General features: G+C 44.6%; 1 protein-coding gene across 2 annotated transcripts in view; it reads left to right on the top strand.

Moving 5' to 3' along the window:
• The window catches only part of PDE8A (phosphodiesterase 8A), a 1,868,130-nt gene that overhangs the window by 1,813,026 nt on the left and 32,413 nt on the right, over window positions 1-22,691 (top strand). For both annotated transcript variants that reach the window (XM_069624978.1, XM_069624977.1), the window contains exon 20: window positions 12,850-13,017. In XM_069624978.1, the coding sequence (XP_069481079.1) occupies window positions 12,850-13,017 (168 nt within the window). The remainder of the gene's footprint in view (window positions 1-12,849; window positions 13,018-22,691) is intronic.

The following is a 22,691-nucleotide window of genomic DNA, read 5'->3' on the forward strand; positions in this document are numbered from 1 at the left end:
AAAATCCACAATGAATTACATCCTTTGCTTCAAGAACTGGGAGATGGGAGACATTCTCCCAGGTCAAATCTCTCGTCTCAGTTGAAAGGAATGGGTCAGAAGGAAATCCCAAAGCTAGGACGAGGGAGTCCTCCTCCTAGATAGCCCTTTTTGGTTTCTGTTTTCATATAGTTGTGCCCTTTTTGGTTTCCAGTTTCATATAGTTGTGCTAGGGCCAGGGTAGAATTATGGACGGAGGACATGGCAGTTGCTTTGAACATTCTGACGACATGATGCACCCGACTTTTTCCTTTTAGGGATATTCCCTTAGGGCTAGGGACAGGTAGTTGTTTTATTTTATTTTAAATAAAGATCATTGTTAAAATGCCACCTCTGAGTCTGTCTCCTACTTCTGGCAGTGCATCACAGCAGGCATAGTTATTCAATATGCCTTTTGCCGGCATGCAGCTTTTTTTGTTCAAAGGCTGATGATTCTTTTGAGAAATTCAAAATGTCAAATGCGATGGCCAAGTCACTGGGTTTTGCAGTACAACAGTCTCAAACGTCTTTCTTTACCACAGTGGAATACACGTTTGCGTCACTGAAAGGCACCCAGAGGCATTTCACCCAACTAGGGAGAGGTCAAGGGGCCCAGATAAGCATATCCAAGGGGACTATCATGCAGTCCGCAGCACCAACCCAAAAAGCTGGTGCATTCTATGTCTATAGGCGGAGGAATTTCACCATCTTGAGCAAGTGACTCATCACTACTTTAGATGTGGGGGGCCTGCAAATAGTTGCCTAGGGGTACTGCCTGCCACTGTTCAGGAATCCCCCAGATTATCCCCTGCTGCAGAGAAGCCTCACTCCACCATAGAGCCGATTCCTGTGAGGGCCGTGGGGGACATGGAAGTATGCAGTAGTGTTCCTACTTTTTGGTCTTCTAGAGTGACTAGGGCATTTGTCCAATCTTGGACCTCAGACTTCTAAACCGCTTCCTGAGGAAGGACAGGTTGGAGATGGTGATGTGGGAACTGATCCTACAGCCCATAGAATTCCAGGAATGGATGGTGCCTCAAGATTTTTAGGATACTTCTTTTCATGTGCCAATTCATCCAAGGCACAGAATGTTCCATGAGGATTTGTGATTGGTGATGCGCATTTCCAATTTTGCATACTGCCTTTTGAGATAATCTCTGCATAGAGGGTCTTCATCAAGCTGGTGTGGGTGGTGGAAGGTTGGCTCAGGTGGGAAAAGATTCACATCTATCCCCACCTGGATGACTGGGTTATCATTGCTAGGGAAGACTCTCTTAAACAATTCCATGATTCACTAAATGGCGATGCATCAAATTCACCATAGAATATTCCAAGAATAGTGTGCATTTCCTGGCTACAACCATCTTTGTTGGAAGGAACGGCCCTCTAGAAACGGCTGTATTCAAGAAACCCACTGAAAGTAACAAATACTTGCACAGGGCAAGATTCCACCCAAGCTATAAAAAAAGGTCTGTTATCTGCAGCCAGGCAATCCGATACTAATGCATATGCTCCCAAGAGGAAAGAGGAAAGAAAGGTACTCTTCTCGCAAGTGTACTGTAGAGATGTATTCAGTGACATATTCAGAATGTTAGGCACGCAAACCATTCTCTGTGTATTCCTTTGGAGTTTGGTTCGCGTGACTATGAGAGAGCCGTTGGGAGCGATGTTGTGTGGATGGACAAGGCGGGCCCTGTTATAATAAACTCAAAATACTTACTTTCCAAGTGCCTCCCTTATTCTTCACATTGGCGACGAGGATACGAGGCCCGCCACGGTACTCGCACAGGCCGCGGTTCGCGGTGAGGATTCATCCGAGGATTCATCCGACTCCCAGTGCAGCCCCACCCAGCCCCTCCATCATAGGCCTCGCCAGCGCGGAAGGCTGACGGCCGGGGCTGTGGGGAGCGGAGGCGCGGTTTAAAACGCTGTGTGGGGCCGCGCAGGGCTGCAAACTCAGCCACGCAGGGCTGCAGAGTCAGCCGCGCTCCTCCGACAAGACAAGAAGAAGGCCCAAAGAGAGGTGATGAGGCATGGGGGAGGCACAGGCAGACTCAGGGGGGCGGATCAAAACAAACTATGAACCGCCCACAGCAAAGCCGTAAAGCAAGCCCTACCGCCCCAAAGAAGATAGAAAGAATTGAACGCCAGGAAACTTTAAGCAGGCACATGAAAACAATTATACATTAAAGTACAGTATGCTCTGCAGAGAGGGCACACAAGTGATTCCATAAAGGAGGCAATTAAAGGACACTGAAAAAGGGCTATTGGAAAATACGTACCTCTGCGTCGAAACTGAGAGGAGCTGCACTACGATACGTAAAGATCGTCTCATCGAATCAAATAGAAGGTTCTGTTAAACAGGAAAAGAAGGTACCCTTGGGAACCCACATGCAGGGGATATGCATCTCTGCAAAAACAACTAGCGCCAAACCAAATTATATCCTCTGACGAAACCTTCAGGCTCGAAAGTCTGAATTACTTTGACGTAAGGACCAACCATTAAGCCCAAATAAGATATAGGCAACCAACTTTATGATGACATCTAGGGCATGACAGCGAATCCGACGCTTGCCTAGAACAAAAATAATAATCTTAAGTCCGACCACAAAAGCATACAAAGCACTGAAAAACAACGTGAATACCTGGGGTTTTTCTGAACTTTTGTCATTCTGAAAAACAACATTCTGTCCTGAAGAGGGCCACAACTAAATTAGCAGAACACCAGGGATGGTGTTGATGCATATTATGTGCCGAAACATATGTAGACATCCTAACACTGAAACAACTGTGTTTTTTTGCAGCGTTTAAAATTGCATGCTGTACATTTAATGTCTTAGTTTCCCCATTTTTCGAAAGTCAACAATCAAAATTGACAAAGTGCATCATTAGAATTGTCACTCTACTAACCTAGACACCACAAGCAGAATATGTGTGTGTTAGTTATATGTGTGTGTTAGTTTGGACTTTTTAGTTGTATGTACTGTTTTCTAAGTCTGGAGGTGCCTTGTGGAAAGCACCAACCACTTACAAAAGTGTATAAATTATACTATTAAAATATGTGTTTTTTACTGTGACTACCCTCTGAATAATGAAATATTTTTATGCGACTCTTAGATAGACAAGAAATATATCTATCCAAAAATCCCTCTGTCCCTGCCCTTCTGCGAGGCGGACAAAAAGAGGGGTAATTGAGCTTGTGTTCCTTTGTTTCCTCTATTGGAAAATAGTCAGAAACATAAGTACTGACAAGAAGGTTCTATTTACTGTGGCACAACTGTTTTCATCATGGCAGCAGCCAGCATGGCTCCGCCCCCACCCTTCCTATCCGAGCCAGGTGTGCCTCCAATAAGATGGGACAGATGGAAAATGATTTTTTTACACTTACCTGGTGGCAATAGGAGGAGATAAATTTGCAGTGGGAAGGAAAAAAACATTTTCTTTAAAGAAGGAGTACCCACTGAGCTTGTATCGGATAATGGGGTTCAATTTGTATCAATGGCAATGGAAAGGTTTCTCAGTGGTTATGGCATTAAGCATGTCAGGACTGCGTTGTATCACCCTAGGGCTAATGGAGAGAGTCAACCGTTTTTTGAAGGAAGGTCTGCAGTTAGCTATGAGAGTAAAGCAGCCATGGAGGGAGATGTTGAGGATTATGACGTGGAATTATCTCACTACACCACATTCAGTGACAAAAGTATCACCCTTTGTATCTCTCAAGGGAAGAGAACCAGGGATGAAAGTGTGTCCAGGGTGGTTGGGAATTTCCGGAGTGGTTCAAGTTGATAGAGAACAGATAATGAAATCTATCAAAGAGAGCCAAGAGAAGAATAAAGTAGGATTTGATGTTCATGAAAAAGTGAAGGATCGGCAATGGAAGGTGGGTGAGATGGTACATGTGAAGAATCCTAGAATGGTGAATAAGTGTTTGGACAGCAAATTCATGGGTCCGAGGAGAATTGCGGTTAGGAAGAGTGTGATCATATTAGAAGGAGGGGAAGTCTGGTCTAAAGGCAAGATTGCTAAAGCATATGGTATGGATAATAGAGTGGCAACAGGTGAGCATGATGAAAATGGGGGGAGGAGGAGAGGAGAGAATGGAAGTGTTCAAAATCCTCAAGGAGATGGAAACGTTCAAAATGCAAATGTTCGAAATCCTCAAGAGGATGGAAGTGTTCAAAATGCTCATAATAGTTCTTGCAGTGTTCAGAGATTCAGGTCCATGCCGGTCTGGATGAAGGACTATGGGCCTCCTTACGACCCAGGCGGTAAGTTACCGCCTGGGTCGTACCTTTACCACCATGGCGTAAACTACGTTTACGCCATGGTGGTTGGCGGACTTACCGCCCCATTCCGAGGTGAGTGGGGCGGTAAGTCCCCATTAACCCATTTACCATTCCCATTTTTGCCCCATAGGGCATAATGGGAGTGGGGAAGGCGTTAATTACGCCACCGTAAATTACGGTGGCGTAATTAACAACAAGGTCCCTTAGCGCCATGGATTTTAACACCTGCTAAAAGCAGGTGTTAAAACCTCCATGGCGCTAAGGGACCTCGGAATCAGGCGGTAAGGGTCGGCGCTGTTTACGCCGCCGTAAACCCCTTACCGCCTGGGTCCTAATGAGGCCCTATGTGTCATAAGTGTTAAGATTCTTGTTTTTAATTTTCATATATTTACCTCAGCGTGCCATTTAGTGTAGGAGATGTTGTTTTCCTATATTATCTCAGGCATGCATGTTTTGTTTTATTTCATTAATGCTATAGTTATTAGTGTTCAATTTTATCGCTCTGTATTTGTATGCTACACTTAATGTATAGATATTTTAGTAATGTTATTTTAAATTTCAAAATTTGTGTTTGGAGAAAAGAAAGATATGTAGAGATGTATTCAGTGACATATTCAGAATGTTAGGCACGCAAACCATTCTCTGTGTATTCCTTTGGAGTTTGGTTTGCGTGACTATGAGAGAGCCGTTGGGAGCGATGTTGTGTGGATGGGCAAGGCGGGCCCTGTTATAATAAACTCAAAATACTTACTTTCCAGTGCCTCCCTTATTCTTCACATGTACCTCATCCGGACAAGTTGACAGGGAATTTGATTGTACATTGAAAATGCTCTGAGACAATGTGCTATAATACACAGACAGCAGAGATGCAGAACAAATGCCTTTGGATCTCACCTACTATCCAGCACTAACATGACTAAATAGGATTGTTAGGGTCCTACAACCAATATTTAGCAGGGAGAATGAGCTGAGAGACAGCTTTAAAGAATGTCCCCTAAATGAAGACATACAACTGAGAAATCTAGCATGTTCTCTGACCAGGGGTACATTTCCACTAGATCAAGAACAAAGACCTGGAATGTGTACCCATGCAACATCAGAAGATGCAAAACTTTCCAACACATCTGCGCTGGATCTACCATAGCAACCCAGCATAAGAGAACAATAGAAATACAAGGGACATACAACTTTAGATCATCCAATGTTATATAACTCATCCAATACAAAAATGTGCACACAGAAAATATGCAGAGGAGATCTGTAAGGAGCTGTGTGAAAGGATTAACCTACATAGATACACCATCTTGAACCACAAAACAGAACACACAGTGGGTTGACACTCTCACAGGATTGGCACACATTGCAGGCTCTATTGGCAATGGTTTTAAAAGGTGCCCACTCAACTACTACGCACGGCAGGACTTGGGTGTTGAAGTACTGAAGATGCTTAACCTAAAGGACAGTGGTCTGAACCTAGATATAGGTTGTATGACACACTACGCCTAACTTTCAGTCCAGGTCCAGCAATGCATTCACATCAACAAAGTTGGAAGACAACCGTCCTGTACCATCTTTCACAAACAGCTGTTGGACATGTAAGGAAGGCATGGTATCAACAGTAAGACGCACACGAGTGACCACAGTTCAAGGGTGTTTATTGAACCTTCACATGGGTGAGATAAACGCCTATCTAAACCTAAGTCTACAGATGGGAGCAAGCTACGACCATCAAATAATAATAATGCAGTCCTAGTGGAGTCTTGTCAAATTAAAAAGGACCTATACTAAAAAACCTATTGCCAATCCTTACCACTAATTTACAAAATAGGGTGGGGTGATGTTCATGAAAAAGAAAGAAGTGTTCACAAAATGATAAGTCAGGCTGTTCGGGCCATTGGTCTCCATTCCCCACGTTTTCAGCACGGACAAGGTGGTTCACTCGAGCAAAGCACACACTCTGGCTTCTGCGGCACGAGGATACAGTTCCATTTTCACAGTTCAAGACCTTCTGTGTCCAAGCATCTTTACTCCTTGCATGTCTCTTGACTCAGAGGGCCTGGTATACAAAACAACACAAAAACAATCTTTTCTTTTCCCAGCACTCAATTTGGGTTTTCACCCTGGATCCCCCTCAGCCGGGCTCAGATCCTTTTCAAAACAACAAGTTCAACGTTGGATCCCCCCTCTTCCGGGCAAAGATCTCTTTCAAAACAAAAAGTTCAACATTGGAACCCCGCCCTCTTCCAGGCTTAGATCTTTTTCAAACTATGTTCAGATAATTATTTCTCGGGTGACTCACGATTCACCCCCGATCCCCCTCAGCCGGGCTCAGATCCCTTTCTTTCACTCAATTAGTCTCCCTCAGCCGGGCTCGGACCAATTGTGTTGTACTTTAAACTATCGAAGACCTTCGAATGGGCACAAGGTTTAGCTTGACCCGTAGCATGACCACTTTAATTTCAATATTCCTATTTCTCACACTCAGCATCAGTTGGATACCTAACAGAGACTTTCGAATGAGCACCCATGTGGCGCCGGACCACTTTATGTATGGTATCTTTTCTCCCAAAGTTCAATTATAAAGTTCAACTACTCCTTTTGGTTTCCAGTTATATCTGCATCGCTCTTTGCAAACGCCTCACACACTATTCTCTTTGTACAATGTTGCTGCTCGCAACCTTGGTTCAAAACACAAGCTGGTTTGCTTTCAGTCTCTCCGACTCACCGGCTGTGCTGTCTTTTCTGATGCTGCTTTGTTGTAGGAGCCAAGGACAGTACCACGGCGGCTATCACTCCTCCCCACCTTGGTTATTGACCCGGGAGAGCCCCGGGTACCTCCGACACACTGTGCAGGTTTGATCAGCCTTAGTTCATGGTCTTCGGTTTCTTACTACCTGAGGCTCACAAAAGTAATGGTCTTTAGAGGTCACGGGTCCTTCCCTCCTTGCAACTCTCTCTGGTCTCGCCGTCTTTCTCCGTGCATTAAACTGCCATTTTGGAACTGCTGCTTCTTCGTGTGGTTTGCCTCGCTCAGAGTGTGCTTTCGTAGTCCGCCTTTTATCCATGTGGGGAAGTGTGATGGAAGTCTGGTGTGTGTAATAATCTGTCCATGGTGTTGGGACATATCAGGTTTACGGCTCTGGTGTTAGTCCGTTGTCACTCACGGTGAACTCTCCATGAGAAAATGTTTGTGTTGGATCCTAGGTATCCTAGCTGGTAGGACGGGTAAAAGGTGTTATTGGGAAGGGGAGACTGCGTCTCACCCTCTGGTATCCCACTTCCACTCCCTGAGGACTACTTATCCAGGTGATCCTCCAGCACTGGTCCACCCCCAGGAACTGAATCCAAAAGTGATGGCCATGTCCTGGCTACCTGGATGACAGATACCCAGGGACTAGCGGGTGAGACACCTTCTGGTTACTCACAGACACTACTGTTCATGACCCATGTGAGGAACACTGGACACAGACTATGCAAACATTGTGCATTCAAACTCAAGTTGCTGGTACCCACTTGAGCTTAGATGTGTTGAGATAACAGTGGACGCTTCACTTTTAAAAAGTGGGTAACATATTTTGCATTTGCCATACTGAATGCGAGCCAGGAAACCATTGTGAAGTTTGAGGCATACTTGGCTAATTGCAGACTGCACCAGTTAAACCTCGAGAGCACATATTTTAGTGCCACGCTGTATATCAGCCTTAGCAGCTGCTTTGAAATCACTTGAATGTCCCGACACTACATGGAGGCTGCAAAACAGACTGTAAACCCTGTGTGTCGAAAATGCAATATTGACTAGCTTTCCAATTATGTGTTTTCAAATTGTTCACTCCAGTGTGCCTTTTAAAACACTATCGGTCATTTTAGGAAATTACAGGAGCCCACTTTAAGACTGCCTGTACATAACTTAGCAGTTACATGCGGAAAGGACTTTTTTTTAAATGCAACTCCCAGCTAGAAATATGTACTGTTTTCAAACGGTTTTGTTTCCTGCCTTCCAGAGGTTTTTATGGTATTTTAGGTAAGACAGCAATTCCAGAACCACATTCCATGCATTGTATTCCTCCAGCCAATGAAGTTTAAAATGCTCCTTCCTTCGTTTGGAAAAGGTGCTGTGTTCTGTCTTTTTCTTTAATAATCTTTTCACTGTGCTCCATCGGAGGAGGGGATCTTTGGAACTTCGAGAGATAATGCTCTGTTCCATCTCTGCATAGTATCTTTAGTTAGTCCAATAAAAGGTGTCCAAACCAACATCAAAATGTTATCCGTCAACCTTATTTTTGATCGAAAGTGTTTCAAAAGGCTAATGTTGTATTTGTGTCTTTTGTATTTTCACTGATTTGTATTGGAAGAGAGACATCTGTGATAAATGTTAATCTGAGCATGTTTGTTTGACTGTGCTATTCCCTGGATGGTTTCCCTATATTGGTGGATGAGAATCAGGGGTAAATACCATAACCAGATGTGTTATTGAGGCCTTAAGGAGTTCACCAACAGCTACAGGAGTGGAATCAAAGTGAGGAATCATGTATGCTCCCTGCGGTAAACGGACTGTTGTAAATATAATTGCAGCTCCCCCAAGTCATTTTGTTGAGTGCATGTTACCTCTCGCTCCTCTGAATCTCTGCTATTAGCTTTCAAATACCTTTCTTTTCAACTGCTGTTGTCGTTAAGAAATGAGAAAAAGTCAAGTGGAAAGTTTCACTGGTGGATAGAGGTGTAAGTACTAGAATGCTGGCAACATCTAAATGGTATAGGAACGCGCGCTCTATCGTACTAACCAACGGACAGATGAAAGGTGACATCCCCCCAATACCGACCTGGCAAAGGGAAAAAATGCAAGCATTTTTGGACTATGTATTTATATCGGCAGCAGTATTACCAGATCTCGACTCTCTCCAAATCGGCGAAACCACGAAAAACGATCATAAGATCCTAACACTTTCCTGGAATGTTCCGAACGAGAGAAGACCATTAATCAACTTACCAGCATTATGACTAGATAATGGACTCACCAGATTGTGGATTGACCCCCACGATATGCAATCTATTTCATCTACATTCCTCAATAGCGCAGGAACGGGCTTAGCACGATTGGATTACTATTGGATTTTTGCCCCTTTTAGATGGGTGAAGATCATCTCTCCAATCACGGAAGTTAATCATAACCATGCATACCATCGCTAGCTGGTGAAAAAAAGAAAACAGAAACATACTGAGTTGAAGAAAACACTTCTTTTACCCCTAGATCAGTGCGTGAACATGCAGAAAAAATCAAACAAAATGATAAAAACTGGCAATTGATGTCCAAGGCTGCCCGTTTCCAACACGACGCAGAGTGTATGCTACTAGCCTTGGCAAATCGAACATCATCTGCATTAGGGACATTTCTGAATGGGAAACTAAACCAAGCATCATTTTTAATCTCAGAAGTCCCTGAATTAACATGGGAGTCGCACTTTTCGTCACTTTTTGCAAAACCGAACTCCAGAAATTTGAGGCAATACACTATGTCCTTAAAACAAGCTTCTATTGAATCCTCCATGATACACGTACCCATCCAAAGATGGAACCTAACGTGGGACAGAGAAACAATTGTTTTGCAAATTAAGAACCTGAACACATCACATGCTCCTGGTCCTGATGGCTTTTCCAACTACCATCTTAAAGCTAACCCGGAAGCATAGGCTGAGTGCTATGAAGCGATTTTCGAAGCTATTTGTGATCTAAAACAAGTTCCAGACACATGGAAAACAGCAATGTTAATCCCTATATATAAAAAAGGGGACAGATCACTACCATCGAATTATAGGCCCATTCCCTTAATAGACCCTCTGAGGAAGCTTTTTGCAGAAAGTTGCTCAAAAACCTAACTAACTGGATGAAATTGACGCAGCAAGGAGATCCCCGACAAACGGGATTTGTTAAGGGAGTGGGCACTAACATCACCCTATTAATCCTTAACATCCTTAAGCTTGAGGCCATAAGGATAAAGACCAATCTTCACGTGATTTTCATAGACCTATTAATCCTTAACATCCTTAAACTTGAGGCCTTTGACTCCGTCAATTGAGACATCCTATGGGATAAACTCAAGCAATGGGCCTGCGCAGAATACACATTAGCAGCCACCAGAGCACTTTATTCTAATACATCAGTGAGAGTGTGCCTATCTGCAAAGGGGATGGTAACAAGGAAAATTGAGACAGCGAGAGGCCTGAAGCAAGACTGTCCGTTCTCAGCAACACTATTAACCCTTTACATCTCAAATATCCCATTATCACAAGTAGTGCATGCTTTTCCACCCGTCTTGAACGCCACCCCTGTACATGGCTGATCTTTGCGCACAATCTAATCTTGCTGGACAAAACCCAGATCGGTCTACAGATAAGCCTGGATAGCTTTGCTGCCTATGTGGAAACTAACAACTTGACAATCAATACCGATAAGTCACAGGCTATGACATTTTCAGCTATGCAGGGCTGCAAACAGAAACCCGCTTCAAACCGACTCACCCAGGTTCAGACGTACACATATCTAGGAATTCGTCTTAACTCCAGCATCTGCGAACGAGATTGGGAGGATATCCTATCGTTGGCTCGCGAAAGACCGATGCTACATACAAAATATGGCAAATATTCAATGCACCCATTGCAAACCTTCTATAGGCAAAGAGTCATTCCTGCTCTTTGTTATGGAGGAAAAGCGATCTTAAACCTATCCTATCACATCTGGGATGGGTTGGTAGGCATCTTTTGCCGAAAAAGTGTTGGCTTTACCTAGCTCATTTCCGATACATAGAATTAGATTTGAAATAGCCCTACAATCCATACTTTCTGAAATCCTATGGAAATCTCTGGACTTATATCGTAAAACCATAGCTGATGACGATATTCCTGCCATTGAAATCTTCAGCATATACTTACCTACTGCAAACCATTTCATCCTGAATAAATGGAAGACCATTTGTGCAGGATGGATCCACGCATTGGAGACCTCACTGGACACTCTGAAATATAATCCTCTTGCAATAAAGAACAACATTCAAAATGAGGACTGGATAGAGACACAGAATCGGAAATCACTCAACCGGATGTCCATCAATTGCTTGTGTGAAGCCGGAAAGTTAAATCAACTCCCTCCATATCTTCAACTTTTTCCATGTCCAAGCTTACGTGATCTTTTTCTGTGCTTCAGGCTTAATTTACTACCCACCTGTGTTGTCTTGGGCTAAATGAGACAACTAGGTGATCTACCAAACACCTGCCGCTTTTGTCACAACAACCAACTGGTAGAAACATTACACCATATTGTGATGAAATGTGAAGCCTTGGCAGATATAAGACGCAAATACACAGAGCGCCTTTCTTGAATTACTATTACGCTCATGCCAGAGGAGCGTTGAAACTCCATATTGCTAGGCAGAGAAAAAACTGTGATTTTTGCTGTCCTACAATTTTGGACTGAATTTTCGAAATCCAAGGGCTTCTAAGGAGCTCACGAACTGTTGGGATGTCTCACCTTTGCTGCTGTGCAAGTTGACTATGAATTTTGTGAATGAAAATGTACTATCTTTCTTTTTCTTTTCTTCTTTCTTTTGTCTTCTCCTTGATGAGCGATGATCTTATAATGAAAAAGTTTTTAATAAACTGAACTCATTTAATTACAAAAAAAATAGTAGTTTAGCCGGGTGCTTCATATATTTTGTTGTTTGTCACAGTAGTTTCTGAACTTTCCCCATGAATGACAAGATTCAAAGGATTGCATTAATTGATGTACTAGAGAAATGTGTTTTAGTTAGAAACCAGCCGCAGTCGTGCAGCTGCCTTTGGTACCCTATGTCTCTTTATTTTTAGTTGAAGACGGTCCTGGCCCTGAATGATGAAAAGGTACCACAATGAGACATACGTTAAATAAATTGTTACTCTCTGTTCAGATTCCATGTACTATCTATCTCAATTTGCCTAAACCATCATGACAAAAAAGCAACACGTCACAGTTATTTATAAATTATGTAGAAAGAAGAAAGCCGAAGCGGAAATGGTGTGAGAGCAACCATCTGACGTTTCCATGAGAACAGTATAAGAAAGTGAAAAGATGATTGTGAGGCAAGTTTATGGTAGAGCTCTTTATTACAGCGGGCCCACCATCCGACAAAGCTAACGGACTGTAATTATTCAAACGCTGTATTCCAGCTTCACGAGGCGCACGGAGCGAGCCGTGCGTCTCCTGAAGCCAGAACGCGGCAACACAGGAAATACAGATCGCTACAGAAAGCTTTTTCTAGCTTTCACGTGGTAATTCTAGATTGCACTTCAGTTCAAATGTTCCGGCGGCATTCTAAAGCAACATTAATGTATTTTTAAAAGAGAATCTTGCTATGGGTTTTAAAGCTAAGCTGTATTCTTAGAACGTTATCACACAGGCAAGAAAATGTTGCGCTCCGTTTGGTTGGACCAGGTGTCCTGAAAGATTTCTATTTTCTTTTATCACCCTGCAGAAAATATAATGAGCAATTTTTGTATTTCTTTTTTTAAATATACAGAGTACAATTGGGGAAGATGACACTGTGAAAACTGTCCTCACAACGCCTGAAAATCGCATTCTTATTAAACGTATGTTGATAAAGTGTGCTGATATTTCGAATCCATGCAGAGCTCTACAGCAGTGTATTGAATGGGCAGGGCGAATTTCCGAAGAATATTTTGCACAGGTAAAGACCTTTAATTTGGGATGTGTGATGTAATGTTCACTTACAGACACTGTTTGTTGCTATTTAGTAAATGTATATGTTTAGCATGCCATCCATATTGTGTAATGCAATGTCTAGCCCGTCTTCCCCATCAGCTCAGCGCTTTACTCTTGAGATGGTGTGTATTACGTCTCCACATCAACCTACCCTACTAGGTATTTTGTGTCTATTTAATTCACTGAAATGTAAGACACCTGCAATATTTCACACTCCAGGGGTGCCAGGCTGTACTACTTAATTCTCCTTGAGTGCCTAGTTTTCACTGAATACTGAAGGATGGCTAACCACCCTATCCGTTACTTCTCCTCCCTATGTTTCCGTTCACATTCACCTGTCACACAGCCTGATCTTGAATCAGCCACACTCGGCCTTGAGAAGTCAGAATTTTGTTTCTGGAATTTGTTTGGGCAGAGACATTAATCACGTTCCCTGACAACAAATATCCTCAGTGCTGCAAGTGGTTTACTTGAGCACACCCCAAGTCCATCGCACAGCCACACTCCAGCGTTATTCATGCTTCTGTATGGTATCTTTCTTAAACCGGCCTTCAAGTAAATACTCCCTGCTGCTAGAGACACATTGAATTTACCTTCTGAATGTTCTGCACTGCAGGTTCAAGAGCCACATTGGTTGGATCAACATGCATCCATACTGTCACAGTTGCCATGCCTCTCTCTTTAACCTGCCTCGCTTCTGCTTGATCCCTGTTTGTTTTACCTTTTAAGCTCTTTCCCCTAGCCCTACACCTCTATTCCTTCTCTTCTTCCTCCACAGACTGCAGTCTGGATACCCCTGGCGGGACACGTTACGCCAACTTCCAGACACACAGCAGCAATGCTCTGAGACTAACAAAGTGGTGAATCAGTGCAGTATAAAAGCTTTGGAACATAACATTTCTGTTCTAAAGTACTGTCATCTTTCCCAATGAATGCTGATGCTTCTGCTACAGTCTACGTTTGCACTGCCTTTCATGCCCTCTACACAGGCATGTTTGGCGCGCAGATCATCTTCTAGCACTCATTTCTAAATGTTTGCCACTCCTCTGTAGGGCACTGGGTGCCCCTGTTGGCATACACTACTACCAGTAATACGTAAAAAACCCCAAAGAAACCATGTTTAATTCACATGCAGAGGTGTACCCGCAAGAGGAATCATTACAAGAGAGAAATTTTTTGAGTGGATTTGGGATGCCACCAAAACATATCTCCGAGTCGACCATGGATTCAACGAGACTCCGTGCATCCAAAGCTGGCACCTAGCTAATTGTAAAGCTGGCCTACAGCGGTTCATGGTGGGCTTATTTACCACCAGACAACTATTTAAGTTGTACTGTATGGGCACAGCACTGGCAATGGCAGGCCTACCAAAGGACTGAAAAGAGGTACATGACAACAAAATGCCTAAAATGATAGCAAAGCGCCAATACAACGCAACAACAAACAGCTAATGGACCTACTGCAGACAAACTCAAGGGTACTAATTTAACCTTACAAGTCACATCAAATAATTTCACAGGCGAATTGAGGTGATGCTCAAATTAACTGGGCAAGTCATTAGAAGCTGTGGCTAAAAAACGCAGCAGCTATTTTGGTGGGTGTTGACAACCTGACGTGTTGTCAGTGTAAAACAATATGAAACGGACTGGCATGTTCTTGTTCTGAAGGAAATGTGGTCCTTGAATGGAGTGAGTTTCCTGAGTCGTTATCAAACCAAATTGGTATTATAGTATGGCATTATTTGTGGGATACTGCAAAACTGGCAAAGTCATTTCCCTATGCCAATATGGAAAGTAGCATAGCAATGTGCTTCATTGGGGTAACATTGTCATGGCACTGTCATGTTTGTTTTCTTTTGGCAATGGGAAATGTAGGCACTCTCATATTGTTCTCAACCTGGGCAACACTGGGGTGTTTTTGTAGAAATAGGCATAGACATTTTCTGGAGGCAATTTTAAAATGGCCCATCAGACCTTGACTGCCGTTTTTAATCTAGCATGACAATGTGCTATACTGGGACCTGTACTGAGCCTGTAATGGGTATTTTGTACGAGTAATGTGAAACGAACATGGGCTATTTTTTGGTGATAGTATGAAATTGACATAGACATTTTGTGGTAGCAATCTGGAAGCTAGAATGACAATTAACTTAATCATAGGCAATACTGTCATGGCACTGTTGAAACTGTCATGTGCATTCACTGGGGCAGAGTGAAATTATCATGATGATATGCTTAACTATATGATGCTGGTCACACACGTGTAACAGACATTACAATCTTCTGGAGCAAATGTAGGAGCTATCATGACAATGTATGTAAATAGACCACTAGTGTGATGGCACTGTTGAAAATGGCATACTAGTTTTCTGGAGCTAATTTAACTACAGTGGCCAATATCTGTGAACTTTGTGGGAAATAGAATGACAATGTTCCTAACGAGGACAAGACTGGTAAAGCACAATCAAAGCAGGACCCTTTGCCCATAACAACAAATTGAAGCTGACATGGGAATTGTCTGAAATCATTTTCTGGAAACAGTGCTACAACTAGCTTACCCTGGGGCAGCATTTAGCACTGTTGAAATTGACGTTCTGGGTGTGATGTGAAATTACCATGCACTAGCGATTGTATGGCTGCAATTTTAGAACTACTGTACCAGTGTGCTTAACTGGGATAAACTATTGGCACAGTTGAAACTGGCATTCCACTTTTCTGGAGGCACATACTGAGTTGAAGAAAACACTTCTTTTACCCCTAGATCAGCGCAAGAACATGCATAAAATAATCAATATAATGTACTGGGTTTGGATTGGTAATGTTGAATCCGGCATGATAATTTTCTGCTCACAGTTTGAAATTGTCATGGATTTTAAACTGTATCCCAAAGAAGGATCAGGCTATTGTGGTTGGAGCACTTACCAACTCGCGACTGGACTATTGTAATGCTTTGCAGGCTCTGCCTGCTGCCCTCTTGTGGCGGAGGCAGCTAGCCCAGAATGTGCTGGTGCATCTGATTTTTGGCATTTCTAAACATGACCACTTCACCACTCTGACGCTCATTACACTTGCTCCCTGAAAAAGCCAAAATGAAGTACAAGGTCAGCTGCTTAGATTTCAAATGCCTGTCAGGACAGGTTCTTTCCTACCTTTCTTGCAAGATTTAGAAATATCTTCCCACAATGTTGACAATTTTCTTGGCTGCCAAGACATGCAAATGCTCACCTTGGGTGACTGGGGATTCAGATAACTAGGGTCTGTGTTCTAGAAAAACCTGGCAGCTTCACTCGGACATGATACCAATCCGAGCACCTTCCAAAAGAGTGCTAAAACATCTGTTTGGCTAGTCCTGGATGGTCGGGTCCATTATTTTGTCCTTTTTGTTTTGGATGGGCCTGCAGGGACACTCCACCTGCATGCCACTTCCCCCGACCCTCCTTCCGTCCCACCCACTGTGTGCCCTGATTGGGTTTGTGCTCCTGCACCTGACCGTAACTGTCCCTCTTCGGTGACTCACCATTGGCTAAGGGTCAGAGGCAAAGGGCTGCTCCCTACTAAGCAGCTCCACTCTGTGTTCGCCCGGTTTGCCTAGGGACTCCTGACTCAGACAACCTACAGCAAAGGCAAGTTTAGTGCGGGCGGGAAGCACAGTCATTACTGTACTCCAGTAAAACCCCACCACTCGTTTCACCTACTATCATATACTTATTTATTGTTTGCTTGTTAGGCGCTTATACAATCAGAATATACTGTTTCAAAATGCCCACAGGGCAGGAAGGGAGGGACGGAGGGTTGTAAATACAGAGGGCAGAGCGGGGAGAGGGACGAACCTAGTATGCCTTGTGACTATTCAAAACGTGCAAATGCAGAAAGAAAGAGGGAAGAGGGGGGTAAGTGCTTGGGAGTCCGAGCTGGTGGGTGAGCCATGGACGAAGTGCTAGGAATGTTGAGTGCTACACGACCTGGGCCGCTGGAGGTGTAAGTGCAAGTCTCCAGAGCAGAGGGTGTGCAGATGCAAAGTGCTGTGGATAGACAGGAGCTGGGAAGAATTAGTGTGGGAGGTCAAGGCCCCCAAGATGCATAAGGGCCAAGGACACCGATTCAGAAACTTTGGGATTAGCAGAGGAGAGAAGGAGGAAAGGAGGAGGAAAAGAGGAAAGTCTTAAGGAGCTTACGAAATTTGCGAAGATCTTGCTCAAGGCTCAGGGGGAGGGGGAGGCTATTCCAAAGGAGGGAGCCTGCAGAGGAAAGTGAGCGAACACATGCCCTCTTTTTAGCAAAATGCTTTACACACAGAGAGTTGGTGCCAGAGAAGCGAAGTGGTCTACAGGGAGATTATTTAGTGAAATAAAGTTGAAGATGGTGTGGCCCCGGGCCCAGATAGCCTTGTGGATGATGCAGAGGGATTTCAATTTAATCCGTGCAGCAACCGGGAGCCAGTGAAGACTTTTTAGTGCAGGAGTGATGCTGTCCCTGGGCTTAAGGTCAAGGATAAATCTTGCTGTCCTATTCTGAATAAGCTGAAGGGGTTGCAGGGTGGAATAAGGAAGATTCAGGAGGAGGCTATTACATTAGTCAAGTCTAGAGAGAACTAGGGCTTGAGTCGCATTAAACCTCTGAGGGAAAGTGAGAAAAGGTAGAGCTCCTTTGAGAAGGAAGAGCTGATGGTTGGACTTCTTGGCAATGTCCTGAGTGTGAGGGAGGAAGGAGAGGGAGGAGTCGAAGATGACTCCAAGGTTTCTGGCTTCAGTTGAAGGTGCAGGGGGAGAGCCCAAGGAGTGAGGGGAAGAACGAGGGAGCAAAGGTCCCAATGGGAAGGATCCCAGTTTTACAGGCATTGAGGCAGAGATCATTGGAGGCGCACCAGGAGTTAGCATTTACCTGCATTTAGCCAAATTGTGTTAGGTGGCTGTCTTCTGCATCTGGCCAATTTACATGGTTTGGGCTCTTGTTGGAACTTAGCCTATTTTTGCAGGTTAGCCATGTTTTGCATTTGGCCTAATTTATAGGTTAGCCATATGGTCCCTGCTTCGCTTTGAGATGGGCTTTGTGTAACATCTATATTGTGTTGGGTCTTGCTTCCTGAGATGGAATGTTGGGGGCAGGAAATGTAGCGCACTTAGATGGCGTGTTGGAGGCAGGAAATGTAGCGCACTTGGATGGTTTATTGGGGGAAGGAAATGTGTTGCTCCTAACTAACCATACCAAAAACTCACCAATCTGCATACTCAGCCTCAAACTCTGAATTAAACACAACCATATCTCTACGGCACCACAAACCACACGCATTTCACAACACCCAACATGAAACCAAATCACGCACAATCATACCTCAACACCACATGACGGCTGCCAACGGAAAACGCACCTTTGCTCAGTGACCGTTTTCTCTGAACTCTGCTGCCAACAGCACACCAAAGCTCTCTTGCTCTTCTCCCACTAACAAACCCTGCCCCGTCCTGCTTCCATCCCACATCTGCCAGAGTGCCAAGAGACCACGCAAGTGGCAACAGTGCATGGTACAAGACCCATTTACATGTCTGATGTCTTGAGACAGTTTGTTCTACAGGAAGGCACCCAACTAATTTCTTTAATTATTCTATCAGTAAAAGTGGTTAGAGTAAGATATAAATGATGCTGTGTCAAGAACTCAATGAAGTGTTCGCTCATTATTGTTTTTTGCACAGTTACATAAGGAAGACACAACTCATGTCACTTCTACAACTATAGGAATAAAGGGCACACATGGATTAAAAAGGAATACAAAACCAAAACCTAAAACTGAGAATACTTTACAACATGAGCAAGTGCGTAAAAGTATGTCATTTGCTAATGAGATTGTTTTGTATGGCTTGCAACTATTTCAATATCCAATTGCTGTATCTGCCTACTCTGTCCTAGTATAGGATTATGGAAGTTATTATCAACCTACTTGATGACACTGCAGAGAGGTACACCATTTTGTTTTATGTCCCGTCCACTTTCCCTCATATTGATGGGAGTTTGTCCCATGGGACAGGACCGGAGCCCTTTGCACCACAAAAATCAACGTCCCTTTGTCATTTGTCACACAGAAGTGCGTGCTTCAGAGAGCCTGACCATGTTGACTCCTACCACGGGCCTCGCCTGTCAGTCTTTTTTACTGTTTTACGGGACTCTAGGTCTGGAAAAGGTCTGGGGCTACGCTAATGTCGGGACTTTCAGGACTCAGTGCTAGCTAGCCTTTTGGTTGTAGCCCCTGAGCTTCTATCCGGGGCCTACAACAGAATGACCTCGGGCAATAACCCCCTCCACCCCCCCAGCAATGCCTCTGGCCATACTGTTAGGTATGTCGGTGATAGCAGGGTTTAACTTCTGAGCCTCCTGCAGCAGGAGTTTCCCATCCTCAGACACACACACAATCTCTGTCTGAGGTACCTGGGCCCGACTATGTCTGGACCAGCTGTACGTTGTGTTTGTCTCTCCGCTCCTACGCTCTTCGCTGTACACTCCTCAGTGGAAGGACTTGTTTGGCAGTTTTGCACTATGCTTTGTGTAGAAGTTTGTTCTGAATCAACTCTGGAGGTCTTCACGCTTCTTACAGGCACCACGGCACTGCGACTGTGATGTGTGGTAGGGGTCCTCCGGATCCTCCAAGAACCACTGGGTGTGGCCCAGAGGCCATAACGGCAGACACCGGCTCCACGGACGAGGGCTCTTCGAGGCCTAGCACTGGAACTGGTTCAGAGGGGGCAGGAGTTACCGGGGACGTTGTTGCTAAGTGTACTTCGGTACCAACCATGGGGCTTCTTGAGGCCTGGGTCAGTGTGAGGTGACACCCAGCCAGAGGGGTTTTATGGCTGTTAATGGCAATAGAGCACACAACGCAGCCAGAGCGATGACGTGAGGAAAGCAGCCGGCTGCGGGTTGGCATGGCAGCGGTACCAGTCCAGGGACGGAAGCAGACGCTGAGCCCAAGGAGGAAGAGCACACATATAACCTTGAGCACAAAAGAAGGGGAACAGCACCTAGTCCGCTTCGGGACCGAAGCGGACGAAGACCACACTTACCATGAGTCGCGGCATATTGCTGGATCAGAGAACATCCTCCGTGCTCACTGCAAAGACTGTCACGCCGCCCGGCCACAATATGGGTGTAACAACGGAAGAAACAGGGATTCAGTTTCTCAGTATCGCGTGGCAACAGCGGTGGACTATGGGGGCCCTGGGAATCCATGGTTCAGGAAGGGGGCGGGGCTTCACTATTTCACCCCTACAGCACCAAAGACCGTGATTGGTCAGAGATGTGAGGCATTCCTATAAAGACCTGCCAATTTGTTACTAAGTGGCATTCTGTATCTGATGCTTGTAGGAGACAAACATTTCAAACGAGGAAAGGAAATACCCTTTGGCCTATTAGAAGTCTTGGTCAATTTTTCAAACGAGGAAAGGAAATACCCTTTGGCCTATTAGAAGTCTTGGTCAATTCAACCCAGGAGGAAGAAGACATTCTTACTTCCATCAAGGAGGGACAACTTGCCTGACTTTAAGGACCTATTGAGTTACTCTTGGGAAGTTGTACCCATCAAGCTGATTCCTGAATTAAAGGATTTATTTTATTTTACTGCATTCCAGTTTCCAGCATTGTCTGTCACAAATTTAGGTAGTAGTGGTGGGATTCTAACGACAATGCATCATGGAAGGCATTGAAAAGACCCTCACAGAGGGTTAACAGTTGCAGCAGTTGCTGCAGGTGCAGAGCCATCAGGTCCAGGCCGATCGCCAGGCATTCCAACAGGCCATCCAGATACAAAGTGCCACGCATGAGAAGAACCAGGAAGTACTTAAACAGATCACTGACGCACTGTGTCCTGCAGGGAACATCCTGTTGTCCCTACCAGTGTCCTCCAAAAGTGGGGAAGATCCAGGATTCTTCTTTACTAACTTTGAACAAGTGGCCAGAATCACACAATGGGCCCTCGAGGTGGGGACATTATATTGTGCTGCTCCTCACTGGCGCATTACAAGGCGCCTACCAAGCAGCAAACCCTTCTGGCAACAGATCCTATGGAGACATAAAAAGAGCCATCCTCGAACATCTCGGGATGGACGACAAGGAATACCGCATACGACTCAGTGAAGTCAAGCTCAAGCCGGGGGACACACCCGCCAATTATATTATTGTATTCTGGACTTCACAGAGAAGTGGTTAAAACCCACCTGAGCTACAGTTGTCGATGTGGAGAAGATAAAACTTGAACAGTTTGTTGCCGCCCTTCCAGGGCCTGTGCAGAGATGGGTGAGACAACATCATCACCCCACGTTGTCAGTAGCTATCAATATAGCCACCACATTTCAGAAAGCAGGATTCAGCCGACATCCAGCCGGTGTAACAGCAAAGGCCCAGAAGCACGCAACGGGTCGGTGGCCTACAATTGAGAAAAGAACACACCGACAAGAGCCACGTGTACTCCCTGCATCTTCCCCCTCAAGACGACCTGAGTACTTTAATTGCGGAGTGGGGCCACATTGCCAGATTCTGCCCACAATGGATCAAGTCTGAGCTGATGGACGTGGGAATGCTACAATTCCAAGCATACCAAAGAAGACGGTACCCTTATACAGCGTGTGACCATTGATGGAAAACCAGCCCAGGATTTGTTAGACAGCGGGAGTTAACAAACCGCCACCACACCCCAAGTATGTGGTAACAAAAGTTGGGATGTGATAAGAATACCAGTCAAATGTGTCCATGGGGACATCAGATCGTATCCATCTAGGCTTCTTAGTCTAGGTATAATGGATCACACTCTGGACATTACGGTCAACATAATAGCGTCTCTGACAGCCCCCGTGTTATTGGGTACCGATCTCCCTACGTTCAGGGAATGTATTAATGAGAAGGAGTGGCTTCATATGGCACCCTTCTCCCAAAATTCGATACAGGAGCAAGAACATGGCAAAACCCGGAGAACCAGGAGGGAAGTGAGAGAAGAGAAGAGGAGGTGGGAAGCTCAAAGAATCGGGCCGCCATCAACTGGCTTCCCGAGGGATTTCAGACTTCCTTCCAGGCAGAAAGCCAAACTGATTCCACACTACATAGAGCCAGAGAACAAGCGCTTAGTGACAAAACCAACAAGGGAACTACCAGACCATCATTTAAGGAGAAGACTCTGAGAGGGTGTTGAAATGGTTTTATTGGCACAGCGTGTACAGGGAAGTCAATGACCATTGCCAGGAATGTATCATATGCCAGAAAACCAACCCTCTCATTCCTCACAAAGCCCCTCTTCAAGGAATGCCTTTGATTAAGGAACACTTTCTACGTCTAGGTATGGATATTGTGGGACCTCTCGACTCATCCAGCCATGGGTAGCAGTATCTATTGGGGGTAGTGGATGACATGACCCGCTATCCCGAGGCATTCCCAATGAGAGGAACCTCCGCTAACCAGGATTGTGACCTACTCATCCCTTTCTTTGCCCGGGTTGGGATACCCAAGGAGATAGAAAGCAACCAGGTCAAAAACTTCATGTCCAACATAATGGACGCATCTGTCAACGCTTAAACATAAAGCAACTGAAGACATCAGTGTACCATCCCCAGACGGACGGGTTGGTCGAATGTTATAATAAAACCATAAAACAGATGCTAAAATGAGT

The sequence above is a fragment of the Ambystoma mexicanum genome, chromosome 11 (assembly GCF_040938575.1).
Source record: "Ambystoma mexicanum isolate Mex_15411 chromosome 11, UKY_AmexF1_1, whole genome shotgun sequence".
In the NCBI taxonomy this organism is placed as follows: Eukaryota; Metazoa; Chordata; class Amphibia; order Caudata; family Ambystomatidae; genus Ambystoma; species Ambystoma mexicanum.